The sequence below is a fragment of the Triturus cristatus genome, chromosome 6 (genome assembly GCF_964204655.1).
Source record: "Triturus cristatus chromosome 6, aTriCri1.1, whole genome shotgun sequence".
NCBI classification, from domain to species: Eukaryota; Metazoa; Chordata; class Amphibia; order Caudata; family Salamandridae; genus Triturus; species Triturus cristatus.
Window position 1 is genome coordinate 799789655 of NC_140589.1, and position 15498 is coordinate 799805152.

A 15498-nucleotide genomic window follows, 5' to 3' on the forward strand; every position below is an offset into this window, starting at 1 on the left:
ACCGGATAGTTCCGGACCAGTAAGATCAGGTAAAAGTGGGTCCAAACGGAGAGCCAGAATTTTTGCAAAAATGTTATAGTCAGTTCTGACCAAAGAAATTGGCAGATGGTTCTTGCAAAGTAGGGGATCTTTATCTTCTTTAGGAATAAGACAAATCAAAGCTTCCTGAAAGGTGCCTCGCGAAGAGCCATCATCCAAAAAAGATCGAAATAAAAGTAAAAGATATGGAACAAGAAGAGATGCGAAGTTTTGATAGAATTCAATGGTAAAACCATCCGGACCAGGCGCTTTCCCCCAGTGTAAAGTTGCAACCGCGTGAGAAATTTCTGCTAGGGAAATGTCAGATTCCAAAGGGCAAAAGTCAAGAGGAGCGGAAGAAGGAGGAGGGAGAGATTGAAAATAAGAAGAAAGATCAGATGAATCAAGGAGGGTGTCGGGGGTATAGAGGAATTTATAAAAAGTAACACATTCATTTAAAATATCTTAGTCCTTGAATAGAGAGAAACCAGTAGAGCTTTGCAGAGAATCTATTTTAGTGCGTTCTTTCCGGACTTCAGCTCTGAATGAATGCCACACCATAACAAAGGAGGAATCAGGGAGATGATTAATAGTAAAAAATTCAGTAGCAAAACAAGTGAATTGTTGACAAAAAGTGGGGTCAAGGAAAAGGGAGTTATTAAATCGCCATCTGCCTGGGTGAGGAGAAAAAGGGATAAGGTCAATATCAACAAGGACAGGAGCATGATCAGAGATTAGGATGGAACCAATTTCGGAATGAATGGCATGTTGAGCAAGGGATTTAATGAGGAAAAGATTATGAATGCGGGACTGTGAAGGATGAGTGGATGAATAAAAATGATACTCTTGGAGGTCAGGGTGACAGTCTCCAAATGTCAACTAAAGCGGTATGACGAATAGTGGCGGTGAATTGTTATCATAGGAGATTAACTTTTCAGTAATAGAGAGCCAAAAAACCTCATCAATTGCCGTAGGAGCATAAACATTAAAAATAACTAATGGAATCTTTTCAATAGAAAGTTTAACAATTGACCAGCGACCTTCTGCATCACATTCTGTATGAACAATGGAAACATTCAACTTTTTATGGCATAAAACAAGAACAGTTTTTGTTACCCATAGCAGGAGAGTAAAAAACATGTCCCACCCAAGAGCGCTTCAATTTTTGAGCTTCAGTTTCAGAAATATGAGACTCTTGAATTAAGGCAATATCTGTTTTTAATTGGGCCAGGTGAGAGAGTACCTGTTGCCTTTTGATAGGATTGTTTAATCCTTTAACGTTACAGGTAGTAACCCGAAATGTGAAGAGATGAAATAACAAAATGAACAAGTAAGATGTTTACAAGGAGAAAAGGGAATAGAATACAAGAATATAGAAAAGAGAGGAAAAGAGGTAAGGGAATTAAGTTAGAAAAAGGAATGAGACAAGGAAAGGTTCCAAATAGGAACCCGAAATGTGAAAAGACAAAATAACAGTATGAACAAATAAGATACTTATAAGAAGAAAAGTGAATATTGGTAAAAGAAGATAGAGAAGAAGGAAGGAAAAACAGTAAGAAAGCTAAGTTAGGAAATGGATCGGAGAAAAGAAAGAAAAAAGAAGAAAAAGGATGTTGAGAATTGTGGAGGCGGGTAAGTCCAAGTGTTTAGGCAAAAAGGATTGAAAAAAAGTTGTTGGGTTAGATCCATCAATAAGTTCAGGAAGACCATAAAGTCTGAGGTTGTTTCTGCGATTTTCCAAATCCTGTTTGTCTCTTAAGAAAAAATATATCTGACTCTAGGGAGGAGATGCGAGAACAAGAAGCCTGGAGGGAATCAGTTGTTTGTTCTACGATGAGTACCCTCGAGTCTAGGGAAGACCATTTTAAATGAAGAAATTGTAGAGTTTTGGTAATTTCCTCCATAAAAGGTGTAAGGGCTCTGATTTCTTCTAGAATTAAGTCCATAGAAACAGAAGAAGAGGAAGCCCCTGGAGAAGGGGGGTTCTTTTTCGGACGTTTGGTAGAGGTTGTTGGTAATTTACTTGAGGGGTGCATTTTAGGAATGGTACCAGAGGAGGAATCAAGTTTCTGAGATGAAGATTCTTCCATGTCGATAAAGTTAGAGTCTGAATATGCAGCAGGTTTAGTATAGGTGGATAATTTAAGGTTCCGCACTCTCCCCATAAAAAGAAATGCGATGAAGTTCGATAGAAGGAAACCAAACTCGTGAGGAGAGAAAAAGATATAGTGGAGACGAGATACAGAACTATTAAGAAAAAATAAATGCCAGAGTTGTGAGAGACATAAAAAACCTCCTTCAAAATAAGGTAAAAAGGAGCGTAAGAGGTGAGAAAGCGCAGTATCCAAAACACCATTGGCAGCAAAAACAGGTGTGCAACAGTTATGAATCCAAGAACAGGAATGCTGTGGAAAAACACAAAATGGTGGCTGCTATGGAAGAGTCAGTGGTAGAGAGAAATAGCAGCATCAATAAGGCAAAATTGGTGCTGGAAAAACGGTTCTCTCATAATGCAGAGAGAGATATAACAACAACCACCATAGGGGCTCAGGAGGCAACAACAAGCTGAAGTGAAAGCAGTGTGAGGCACGGAGACGCGCCGTCAGGAAAAACAAAATGGCAGCAGTTTCTTGAAGTGCCGGGTCGCTACCAGTTTAGTGCCGAAAACGCATGAAAATGAAGCGGAAATGCTGTCCGCAAGCTCACCACATCCTGAGCAGGTGAAATCTGTTCCCCAAGGTTCGGAGACAAGCTGGGTCCTCCGGAATGCGAAAATGCCGGGAGTTTGTGTGGAGGAGCTCCGCAGCTACGCGGCCATACTGAATAGGCGCGCAATCCACGCCCCTAGGAGTGTTTTTAACAATTAGAAATTAATGAGTAATTTAGATGCATTTAAATTACCATAATTAGGTCGCAGTTAACAAGGCAAGGCATCAGCCAGTTTGCATTGACACCCATTCATATTTTCAGACAGAAATGTGCACCTTTATTTTATGTGAAGGAGCCTTGCCATGTGCATCTCTGTGTGATTTTTCATTTCAGAAAAATAAGTGAAAAAAAGCTCTCTCCACAATGTCGGTCTGTTGATAAAATACAATTGTATAATTTGCCTCCCCCCAAATAAACCATGCTCTGAACGGGTTTGTTACGTTACATAAATGCGCTTACATTTCATTTGCAATTAAACCATATTATTATGCAGAAAAAAAGGTGTTGCTAGATGCAACTTATTTTATGTATCTTGTGTCTTCGAAGTCCTTGATTAAATCAGATGCATCTTTGTTAATCTAGCCATGTTATGTCATTTCACATCATGAAGAGTGCATGGCATTTCTGCCTAAAACCATATATAAAAGATGGTGGTATTAGGATATGTGCCAGACATTCTCTGAGCAGACCCTATCTTAGTCTATTGATCTATTCGGAGACGCTCTTTGCCTTTAAAACTGTGCAGACTCTGCACTGGTCTGTCGGTTGAGCTATACTTAGTGCGTTTTGTGCATTTCTTGGAGGCAGACTATGCCAGTCAACTTACTGACCTATACTTTAGTTCTGGTTGTTTGCTAACTTTGAAGAGAGACTTTATGTTGATTGTCTTGAATTATCCGGTTTTGATTTGTTCTAAATGCTGATTTCCCATTGATTTGACTAACACATTTTTGCTTTCTTTAATGATCCATATTTTGAATAAACCTCTATGGTATTGACTTGAATTCTTATCTTGTGATGGTTTTATTAATTGGCGCAGGGACTTAGTCTTATGAAGACATAGTCCCGATCCAACGCATCAACCATTTATTGGTTTTAAATGGAGAGTCAATACCACTTTGACAGCATGTTGGGCACACGCTGTCAACTCCTCAGATCGGCTAGCATTTAAGAGGAAGAACAGCAAAAATCACAGAGTAAGGCTACAAGAAGCACTGGGCAGTCACAGAAACCTAGTGCCAAAAAAAAAGTGGCTGCAACTCGGGCAATAGCAGGCCTGGCCACCTACTGAATAGTACACAGAGTAGAACGCAAACAGGGGAGCATGCAACAACAGGTTCTTCACTGTGCACGTCAGCGCTTGTCACCAATGTTGGGGAGGGACACAGGAGGCAGTCCTAAAATGAAGCGTTTTTTTCCAGCCCACGGAGACAGGAGAAGGTGTTACTAACTTCTTCCTCAGTACAAAACTATCAAATGAAAAAGATAACATTCAGCATAAACCCATGCAACACTGCAATTGGAACCCTGTTGGAGACAAAGGCTCGCAAGAGACAGCAGTCAACACTTTTTAGCTGTAGTTCACAAAATACATACAATACTATTTTATATTCATAAACATGGCAGTTGTTTCTATTTAACTGCAATTATTAATAAAGCTTGGAAGTGGACCATAAGTCTTACCAAATCCCCAAGACCCCATCACAAAGGCAACAAGTAACGACTCATAATGGGTACAGGTTTGACGACTGGGGAGAGAGCTAAATAGGTTGAATATCATCCACATAATCCGCATTATGGAACCGATAGGGAGAGAAATGTGATCAGTGTAAATAGTGAATACAAAGTGAAATCAGGTATGGGAAGTTCATTAATAGACTAGTGTAGATATAGGCATAGTGCTGCAGGAGGTCTGGCAGACAATGGAATGGATACATGTGCCAGGGTGCTTTAATTTTTGCAGTTAAATACCCTGTTCTTCCTTTTGTGAGCGATCTACTATGGCTAGGCAGCTCCAGCTTGGTACCCACCCCATCAGCCTCAGTAATACTGCTGTGCAGCAGTTGCTGTTCAGCATGGGTCTACATCAAAGAATGCTAGGGGGCATCTAGTCTGTTGTAGGCAACAGTCACTGATCTACCATTACTGTTACATGAAAATAAATGCTTCTATTTGTTACACCAAGTCGCGTAAAGTCAGTAGCAGGTTCTGCTGCAAGCATTGCTCATCTCATAATAACAGACAAAGCTGCCAAGGTGGCATTTTTTTTTTAATAGATAAAATTACAAAAAGTGGTCAATAAAGGAAAATTACTTTAATAGATCTGTTTTAGACATGTAACATAATAATGCACATCCATCTTAAATACTATCACAAAGTAGGGTGAAGATAGGAATTTAGGCTTCATAATTGGAGAACTCAGAATGCCTGCCAAACAATCTATACCGTTTAAAAATAAATACGGTCCATGCCAAACCTAGGGAATAAAATTGGCAGTTGTGAAAAAAATAAAATAAAAAATAAAAACGGCCATTTCCGCTCACTACAGTCACTCTAAAAGTTGTATACTGTTATTGTTCTGAGGTCATCAACTTGAACTCATGGATTATTGGGCTGGTCAGCTTTGGCACTGTTTCAAGACAAAAGGAATTTAGATTAATACACACATTTTCACAAACGCAGATATGGTCACTAAATGGCTAATAAATACATATATCTGTATAAATAGCTTTTTGATCATATAAAAAAAAACTTATAAACTAAACAGATTAGTAACATGACTCTAGATCAAAAGGACAAAGTGGCATGTCACAAAATTCAACATCATTTGCAATCTTTGAAAGATACATCAAAGTTAAATTTTTAACAGAAACTACGAGTATGTTTACCAAGGTCCAGAACATATCCTGAAAAACTTCCACATTAGTTAATAAAAAATTGATATCAATACTTGTGTTGATCTTTAGCAAAAACTATAACCTCTTCATTTGGAAGGGGACTCCAAGTCGGAGGACGCCTGGTTTCCCACGCCAGGAAGCGCCAGCAACCAACAGCATAAGGAGGCATCACCTCCAGCTCTTATAGTGCATTGCACACTCCTGCAGCATAGGACGCGTGCAGGCAAAGCAGGAGCCAAGGGCTGGCCTGTCCTGCACCTGTTGGCCCCAGGAAGAGGCAGGCCATGGTCATTCCCCTTGACCCTGTGCCGAAGTGCTCCTTGGGCCTTTTGGCTGCCTTTCATTCCACCCAGGTAGTTTTTATGCATCCCATCCCCACATGAATACCTACTAGAGCTCAGCTGGGGTGGTGTCTGCATCTATGCAGTTAAGGTCTCGGATTCTGGACTGGAGGGGCAATTGTGGAGTCCCCCACCTTTTGTTAATGGACTTCTATATGTTTAATCTGTCCTTTGCAGAGGGCGGTAGCTCATTTGTTTATGTCTCTGCCTACCTCTGCTTTATTCGCAACTAGGGGGGCAGCGGTGAGGGTCTACTAGCCCTCTCCCAAGACTTGTTGTAGTTGATGTCAGTTGGTTCCTCGGCCTAAACACTCCAAAGAGACATTAAAAGGAGACATGTTTTCTTGGCTGGCCTTTTACAGCTTTGCTTCTCTGTTTATCATTGCTCTTCTCCATTCAATATTGGTGAATTGAGGCGTTTTCCCTAATTAGAGCTGTGGTTACCACTTGTCTCCTGCTGTTACTTCGTATTGTCCCCCACCATGGTGAAAAGGAAGGCGCCTGGCGCTTTACTTGCCCCTGCTCCCCCATTAATGTGTACTTCGATAGATTGGATGTTGGAAAGGGCATTGCGGGTCATAAGCACGAAAACTGTACATGAAGAGATTGTCTCTAAATTCTGGTAATAGCTCTGTGCATGTGGATGATGTACCCCTGGATACGGTGTCTAGCCCTCTTGGGCCCTTGCACGAATGATGAACTGGGGCACATAGGAAAGGCTGTCAACTCCCAAACTGAAGGGAACAAGGCAATCATCAAGTGTAAAAAACCCAAGAGGGATCAGCGTTGTGGTATATCTGATGTAGCCACCCAGACAGGTCTTCTGTTGGCTGATGCATCAGTGCTGGCTCAATGGGATTCTGTATCTCATTCAGCTGAGTCTTTAGTGAAGCCTTTATTTGATTCTGGGTGGAAAGAATTATCCTCTTTTGTTTATCTCACCAAAATTAAGGCACTGTTACAGACTGAGCTCTTCTATATTTGCACATGGTCGCTGCTCCCTGGCCAGCCCGACGCAGCAGCCTCCCAAGAAGAGGACCCTACGCTCCTGAAGGTCAGAGCTGTCTCCCCACCAAGTGAGAGGACACCAGGATTAACCAGAGCTGCACAGGACCAATACTAAGGGTACCGGACCTCTTGCAGCAAATAGAGCAAGTGAAAGTCCAATTCAGGCTCCTACCATACTGAGCAGCCATCAAGGGACGTCAGTACCGCAGAGACCCATTTCCAGAGACTCCCAGCTTTCCTGATTTTGAACCCTCAACTGGTTAAGACCAACAACCGTAAGGCCCTAGAACACACGGAGCCCAGCCGACCTTTCCACTCTGCACCGGAGCACCCCAGCCGTGTACCAACGAACTGCCTGTGTCCTCATGTCCCCAGGACCCTTGTGACCCGAGCCCCCTCAGACCCCCAGAAACTGATTGCAAATAGCTATATGCAACATATACCTTTTCTCCCTTAGGGTAGCATTGCTGCGCGGAGATGCATTTAAGTGAACTATTTACTAACCTTTAAAAATTCATATTGAAAAAAGTACGCACTTGATAAAGTTCTTCGTATCAAAATGTATATAAAAATACGAGTTAATTTTCTAAATTAGTCTTGGATTTATTCTCAAGTGTGTGTCTCGATGATTGCCTCTGTAAGTACAACAAATGCTTAGCACTACCCTAGCCTAAACTGCTCGCCCACACTACCACAAAAGAGAGCATTTAGTGTTATAATTATTTCCTCTAAACCAATAAGGGTTGACTCTTTACACAGTGCATCTTGTTTTGGTCCACTATATAAAGAGCCAGCTTCCTACATGCAGGACATGGAAAAACTGCCAACACTAATTACCTCCGGGTCTCTGCAAGTGGTGAAGTATAATGCAGATTGCAAACTTTTCCAAATCAAGACCCTAACCACATGGCAGTTGTCTAGCAACAGATTCAGCCAGCTCCATCTTCTTCATATAGAGTGCTCCCGACTTCCAAACCTAACAGGCCAGTGAACATTTAGATCTCATAGACATCTACTTAGTCGTTCAGTCATGCGAGTGGTGAAAGTCACCTTAGCTTCCAGTGTTAGAGGTAATTTAAGGGGCGAGAACCAAGACACCTCAAGTGAGGCATCATTCTAGCGCCAGTGAGAACATGTGGTGCAGTGATCAAGCCCAAAGGAAGCACCTTTACTTCTAATGCACCAATCCTACCATGAAATGAAAGCCAGTTGCATGTGACTGTAGGTTTGTAATTTAATTTTTAATGAATGTATACAAAGTTTTCCTAAAGGGCTGTACATATTTGCTAAAGTCAGTGCATCAGAAAATAATTACACAAAAGTAGGTTGGTCAATATCAATGGTTGGACCCAAGAGAGAGCAACAAGATGAAAGAAAATCAAATATTTAGGAACAGAGAAAAGGGGGAAAACATTATCTATAAGAACACAGCAAATGGATCTCAGCAATCAAACAGGTATACCTTTCCTCATATAGCAGTTAGAAGTGAGAAAGACCAGAGACAAGATTTAGCACAGTTATGGAGAGAAACTGAGATCGGAAACTGGATTGCATATTTAAAGGAATGAGAAGAAAGAGGGACAGTTATAGTAGCAATAGAAATAAGAAGCAAGTCATGAGCATACTTAAAAATAGCAGAAATTAACTGAAAGAGGAGCCAGACACAGAATGTTAGCTAGCACAGAAATTAAAGAAATGAAAACTGAAAGAGGTTGGTAGAGGCCTATGATGGAACAAACAGCCATATTGGAAAAAGACTCCAAACACGACTAAAGGTGGCGGCGAAGTTGTCATACTGACATAAGGCAAGTGAAATAAGATCTTTCTTTGAGGCTTGAAAGAGGGCAGTTTTTGTGAATAAAGCAAACAAAAAATAAAAAATTACACCAAGATTACAAACAGAAGAGGATAATAAAGAGTATGAGAAAATAAAACGAATTCAAGGGAAGGTAATCACTGAGGGAGGGAGCAGGAAATAGAAGAGTTTAAATCATGTTGGAATTAAAATGAAGACAATGAGAAGCTGAGTAGCTGTAGCACAGATACACAGTCCTGGATAGAATTGTATAACTGTTCCGAGTAGTTAGGACCTGGTGATGCTCCCATGCTTTGATGGGTCTCCATCAATCACCTGCCACCACCTACGTCTCGAAGTGTTCACAACCTAGTTGTTCTATTTCACGCTAATCTGCCAATAAATACACAAGTGCACAACAATAAGCGTTTATAAATCCTCTAAAGAATCCTGTGCTTATTGCTTTCTCCATATCGCCAGAGCTTGCAAGAGAAAATCTATGCTGCCTACCTCATCCTTAAAACGAGCATGCTAAACAATTCCCCTACACCAATATTTATTTGCTGGCTCCCGACCAAAAGTTTTTATCGACTTAGAGCCTCCTACCTTAACAACCAGACGCCTAGAGTCAACTATGATAATGGACTCTTAGTTCATCATTTTTAAACATTTTGCAGGCACAGCACTCTATGTTCAAGGCTTCTTCCCATCGAAGACAAGTCCTTTATGTCACACTGTAGACAACTTTCTAAAATACAGCAAGTCCCTGAAGCTGCTAATGTTCTGAAATGATTATGAACTGCAACACATCTGGCATTATTGATTCCCTTCATTCAGTGACCAGCCTATTGCCAAATTGCATTGCAAACTAGCCAACCTCTGGACTTTACTAGTACTATACAAAAACAATAAACACAATCTGTAAAAGATCACAAGAAAACTGCAGCAAAGTGCCCTTTTTTGTATGGTCACCCCACCCCCCCCACACACACACACACACACAAACTTCTTGCCCCAATGCTGATGGTTAGGACTCTGAAAGTGCATTGGAACCGGCTGCCCAGACCCCAGTGTCAGTGCTCTCGCCCTAAAACTGATGTGTGAATTGGTAACCCCAATTGGCAAAGGACTTTAAGCCCCCCTATAAGTCCCTAGTCCATAGTATATGGAACCAGTGGTACCCAGGACAGGGGTGTTCAAGCGCTCACCAGGGCCTGAAGCACTCTTAGTGCCACCCTGAATGACCCAAGTAAACTACTGACAGCAGGCCTGCCATTGCAGATTGCAGGAGCAGAATACATTGCTCGAACTCTTTGTCCTCACCATGTCAGGCAAAGTCAATGAACTATTTGAATTATATGCCAATCAACCGTAAGGAAGGCCTCCAGAGCCCAGTGGATGCAGGGTGCATTATATTAAAGATGTGCACATGTAAGAGCAAGCTTATATGCCCCTATTGTAGCCTTTATCATTAAAAGGACACTATGAGATATAAACGGTCCATAGGATAACATGGGCTGGCACCCGGGCAAACTGGAGGTTGGCAGCTCCATTATTGCACCGTCTAAATACGCTGTGGTTGGTATCCAACATCGTGCCTCATCACCCCGACACGAATCTTGTGTCGCGGACTATGTGTCATGCACCCAGGTGGCTAACTTAGAGGTTGACCAACTGGGTGCCTCAGCCTTTCCTGTGCTCTGGCTGCCAGTTACACACTTGCTGATGCCAAGACAGGAATCTGTCCCCCCTACCAGGAGGTGTGAACTCTCAGAGGAGTCGGACACAATACCCTGGATGGGGAGGTGATCAGACCTCCCTCCCTGACAGGATAGCTAGTGAAGTGGCACACCAAGGTGGTGAGCTTCAAAGGCTCTACCACCCATTATATGCAACCAGGCTGCCTGCCAAAGGAGGAAGCAGCCCTCCCCCTGGGGTGGCGCGGCGAGCAACAAAACAACAGATTAAACCCAGATTGGTTACTGGTGGGTGAATGTTTGATTTGTTCAGCATTCCGTCCATAATCGGTTCTTTTTGCATCCGCCGCCCTAAGTGGGAAAGGCATGCCCAGATGTGGGTCCTGTGCTCACTGTGCCACTGGATTAAAGCTAGCCTGGCTGATATGGGGTGATAACCCGAAACCGGTCCTAGGATGCTTTTTGCTGGTCCAGGGAGGATCTGGCTTGGAAGTTCAGGCTCGAATGTTCCCATGGGGAGCACGGTCAAGACTGATTTGCATATGGCTGTGTCAAAACTGGGGTTGCGTTGAGAACAAAAAAACGATGGATTAAACCCAGATCTGTGACTGGGGTGAATTATTGTTTGTTCAGCATTACGTCCATCATCTGTTCTATTTGCTTTTCTCACCCTGCCCCTAGGCACACTTGCACCCGGACAGGTTGGAAAATTAGTGATTCAGGAGGTGTACACCCCTAGGATAGTCATGACCTCTAGGATGGGCTACCTAGTCTGTACAGCCAAGGAAGACTGCCATTTTTAAAAGTGGTAGAATAGTAGGTTCAGAGTAGAAAAAGTAACCTAAATGTGGCTACCTTAGGGGTGGATTAGCCGCTGTGGCTAGTAGCCCATTGACCACTTGCACCCACACCCCTAACACTGCTAAAACTAAGATTTAAGGGCTACCCCAGACACCAGAACCTCGGTTCTGAACCAATTTGCATCAAAGAGGACAAAGAAAAGACCCAGACATTTGTTTCATTACTGAAACCTGGCTACATGAGCATTCTGAACCTGATTTACATGTGGCCCTTCCCCCTGAATATAAAAGTCTTCGAGTCGATAGAAAGGAAAAAAGAGGGGGTGGCCTACTTATCATTTACAAGGGAGCGTTTACCATAAGCATCCTGGATTCGGTATCTTGTAGCACCATTGAAATCTGCTCCTTTAAAATTGTTGGTCTTTCTAATGGCTCCTGGAGAGGAGCTCTGGTCTACCGCCCCCCTGGCTTAAAGAGCAATTTTTCTGACCAGCTAGTCGAAATTATTGCCCCTCATGTTCTAGCCTCTGATAAATTCCTGCTTATTGGGGATTTTAACTATCATGCGGAATTACTGGCCAATCCAGATACTGATAAACTACTTTCAGATCTGAGCACTCTTGGACTAGGCCAGCGGGTAAATGGGCCCACTCACTGTGCGGGTCATACGCTCGATCTTTTGTTCACGAATGTATTGGACCTGAAGGTGGAAATTCCAATACCACTAATATGGACGGATCACCACCTTTTAAAATTTGCCATTCCCTCCGCACCGAAAAAGAAATTTCATCAGGGTAATGAGTCTATTCTTCGTAGACCTTGGCATAAAGTCACTGCTCCATTATTCAAAGATAACTTTAGTTATCATCCTCTAAACTACGATTCAAGTGTTGACGACGATGTATTGCAATTAAACAATGCTATCGGAACCACTATAGACTTAATCGCCCCGCTTCAGAACATTAGGCCTAAGACTAGAAACTCTCCTTGGTTCACTGATTCACTTAAGGCCACTAAACATTTGTGCCGTATTGCAGAAAAATTGTGGAGGAAAACTAGAAATCTCGCTAATCGCGATAACTATAAAAAGATGCATAATAGTTATATGCTCGATATCAAGCTAGCCAAGAAATCCTATTTGGTTACTAGAATAAATATGGCAGAGAACTCCTCTAAGGAGCTATACCATATTCTCAAAGAATTTACAACTCCTACAAATGCATCGGCAGTACCCGTCTCTCAAACATGGACGGACTCCCTCGCTGACTTTTTTGAGGCCAAAATCATGAATATCCATAGTACTTTTCCCTCGGTCTCTGCACACATAGACACAGACCCGGTAGTACTCTCACAGTCCCCTCTGATTCCAGACGACTATCTACAGAATTTTAAGGAATGTGACCTCAAGTCGGTCACTGATGCCATCACAAAGATTAAATCTGGCTCCCCTGATGACCCTTTCCCTCCTAAAATATTCCCTTCGCTAGCCCCTACAATTCTAACCAGGCTAGTTGAAATCTTCAATAAGTCGCTAGCAAAAGCCGATTTTCCACGGTGTTGGAAAAAAGCCAGAATCAGGCCTATTCTAAAAAAAACTTCAGCGGACCCAGATATATTCCTGAATTATCGGCCAATCTCCCGGCTACCATATTTTGGAAAAATTTTGGAGTCTTTAGTAAATAAGCAGCTCGTAAATCATCTCGAGAGCCATGAGCTTCTAGATTCCTCTCAATCCGGTTTCCGTGCGGCACACAGCACAGAGACAGCACTGATTGAGATCTCGGATAATATTAGATTAGCCTTGGATAAGCAGCAGTCAGCTATCCTTATTCTGCTTGACTTGTCGGCGGCCTTCGATACCGTCTCCCATCACATACTTGAACGCCGTCTCTGGGAGATGGGAGTCAGGGAGTCGGCCCTAAACTGGTTCAGCTGCTATCTGAGAGATCGTAAAACCGTGGTTCAGGTGGGCAACATCACAGCTAGTGAACGAACAGTAAAGATGGGTGTTCCTCAGGGCTCCATATTAAGCCCCACCCTTTTTAACCTCTATATGACTCCATTGGCCGCTGTGATTAGACAATATGGCTTCGATGTCATATCTTACGCAGATGATACTCAGATTCTAATCACCCTGGGCCCCGACCCAGATGAAACCAAGCAGCGTTTTAAAGACTGTCTGATCCAGGTGGACGAATGGATGTCATCAAACCATCTCCAATTAAATGGAACCAAAACAGAGATCATGCTGTTCGGTAATGCAGCTGACCATTGGACGCATGAGTGGTGGCCACCCAAGCTCGGTCCTTGCCCTGCATATAAGAACATGGTCCGAAACTTAGGCTTTCATATTGACAATAATTTGTCTATGAGTGGCCACGTAAAGCATGTGATTAGCACATGCTATGGTGTTATGCGGAGCCTGCGTAAAGTGTTTAGGTGGCTTCCTTTAGAGGCCCGCAGACCTCTAATACAAGGTCTCATCATGAACAGAGTTGATTATGGCAATTCGCTTCTGCATGCCATTAATTCAGATCTTTTGGCTAAACTCCAAGTCCTTCAAAATACGGCCGCCAGGCTAGTCCTGGACTGCCCATACAGGACTGCGGCCCGCCTCTGCTTAAACTCCCTTCATTGGCTCCCAATAAAGAAACAAACCCTGTTTAAAATACTATGCTCAACTCATAAGCAAATGTATGGAAATGGCCCCACGTATTGGCAGCCAAAGCTCAGTTGGTATAAACCTTCCAGGGCCCTGCGATCCAGTGATGCTGCCCTGCTTATCCCCCGAAGGATTCATACAGCTAGGCAGGGAGGCCGTGCTTTCTCCTATCTGGCCCCCTTTTCATGGAACAAAATGCCTTACCATCTCCGTATCATGCCCAATCACGGTGATTTCCGTAAAAAGCTAAAGACCTGGTTTTTGCCAATTAATCTGTGGCCCTCTGTTTCTTTTCGGAGTGTCTGCAAGCGCCATGAGACTCTCTGAGTGATATGTGCGCGATATAAGTATCTCTGACTTGACTTGACTTGACGTGTCTGCAACAACAGGACTTGCACAAACCAAATGAGGGATACTCTGCACCTGTGTCAACACTCATGGAACAGCCTGACCGCGACTCATCCTAGGTCAAAGCTTGGTTCTCCCAAACAGGGGGACCCCTGTGAGAACCAGAAGGAACCTAAGATTCCCCTTGACTAGTGGCACTAGTCCCCTCAAACTGCCGGTAAAGACAACGTACCAGAACCGAAGAATTGCTGGCTATCTGGCTCTCCAAAGGATCGCTCAGAAGTATATGGTCTAGTACATTAAGGGAAAGGTAGTACTTACCTCAACAAAGTTTCAGGTGACTACTGTGTTCCCCAGGACCCTCGGACATCAAATGAACTTTGTGCTGTGCTTACCGCTGCCAAGGCTTGTTGGCTGCCAGCCCGGCAACCACTACTTTTACTCTACGCTGCACCTCGAGGGAAATATCAAACTGTCAGCAGTGGCTTTGTTGTCAACTGTTTCCCTACCAGCACCGTGTAAGTAGTAAAACCTACTCTCCCGCAGCTCTCGCATCAGCTCTAATGACCGGCAGAACAACAATGCACCTGGGCTTATCGAGCCAAGGAAAAACTGAACGGGCTGTCGTAGCTTAGTCCAGGGACCCACCTCACCATTTCCCCCTCTTGGGTTCCAGGCAACTATCTGCAAGGGAACGATTGTCATTGCCACTTTTTCCCCATTTACCGCAATGTACAAGTTATGCGGTAGTGAATTGCTGTGATTTACGCCGGTTATATGAAACTGATCACGTTCATTTTGTTGTCTAAATTAATTAAAAAATATGCTTTATTTTTATAAATTGGTGTATGATTGCTATCAAGTTGTGTCAATTACATATCATATACATTAGCTCTCTGAAATGCTTAACATATGTTCCTCTATTAAAGTGTGACTGTTCTTAGCCACTCTACCAGGCTCAGTTAAGTATTTAATACTGTAAATCCAAGGTCCATCTTTGGGGTATTGGAAGAGCATTGCATGGTGAAGCCTAACCAGCATCACCACATAATACTCCACTTTCATAAAGAAACACATCTTCTAAACAAATGCATACATGGAACAAAACTTCAAAACGAGAGCTAACTGAAGCAAGAACCTGTGAGAGGTAGGGAAGAACGTAAGTTGGATGAAAGTAAGCAAGCGGGAGGGGGTCGAGCATGAAATTATTCAGACTAAGTAGA

The 15498-nt window shown here is 42.9% G+C and overlaps 1 protein-coding gene across 1 annotated transcript in view; it reads right to left on the reverse strand.

Moving 5' to 3' along the window:
* Nucleotides 1-5021: 5021 nt before the first annotated feature.
* LOC146817896 (histone deacetylase 2) overlaps nucleotides 5022-15498 on the reverse strand; it is a 166741-nt gene continuing 156264 nt past the window's right edge. Inside the window, exon 14 of the mRNA XM_085611383.1 lies at nucleotides 5022-5356. Coding sequence (XP_085467509.1) covers nucleotides 5326-5356 — 31 coding nt within the window. The 3' untranslated portion in view covers nucleotides 5022-5325. The remainder of the gene's footprint in view (nucleotides 5357-15498) is intronic.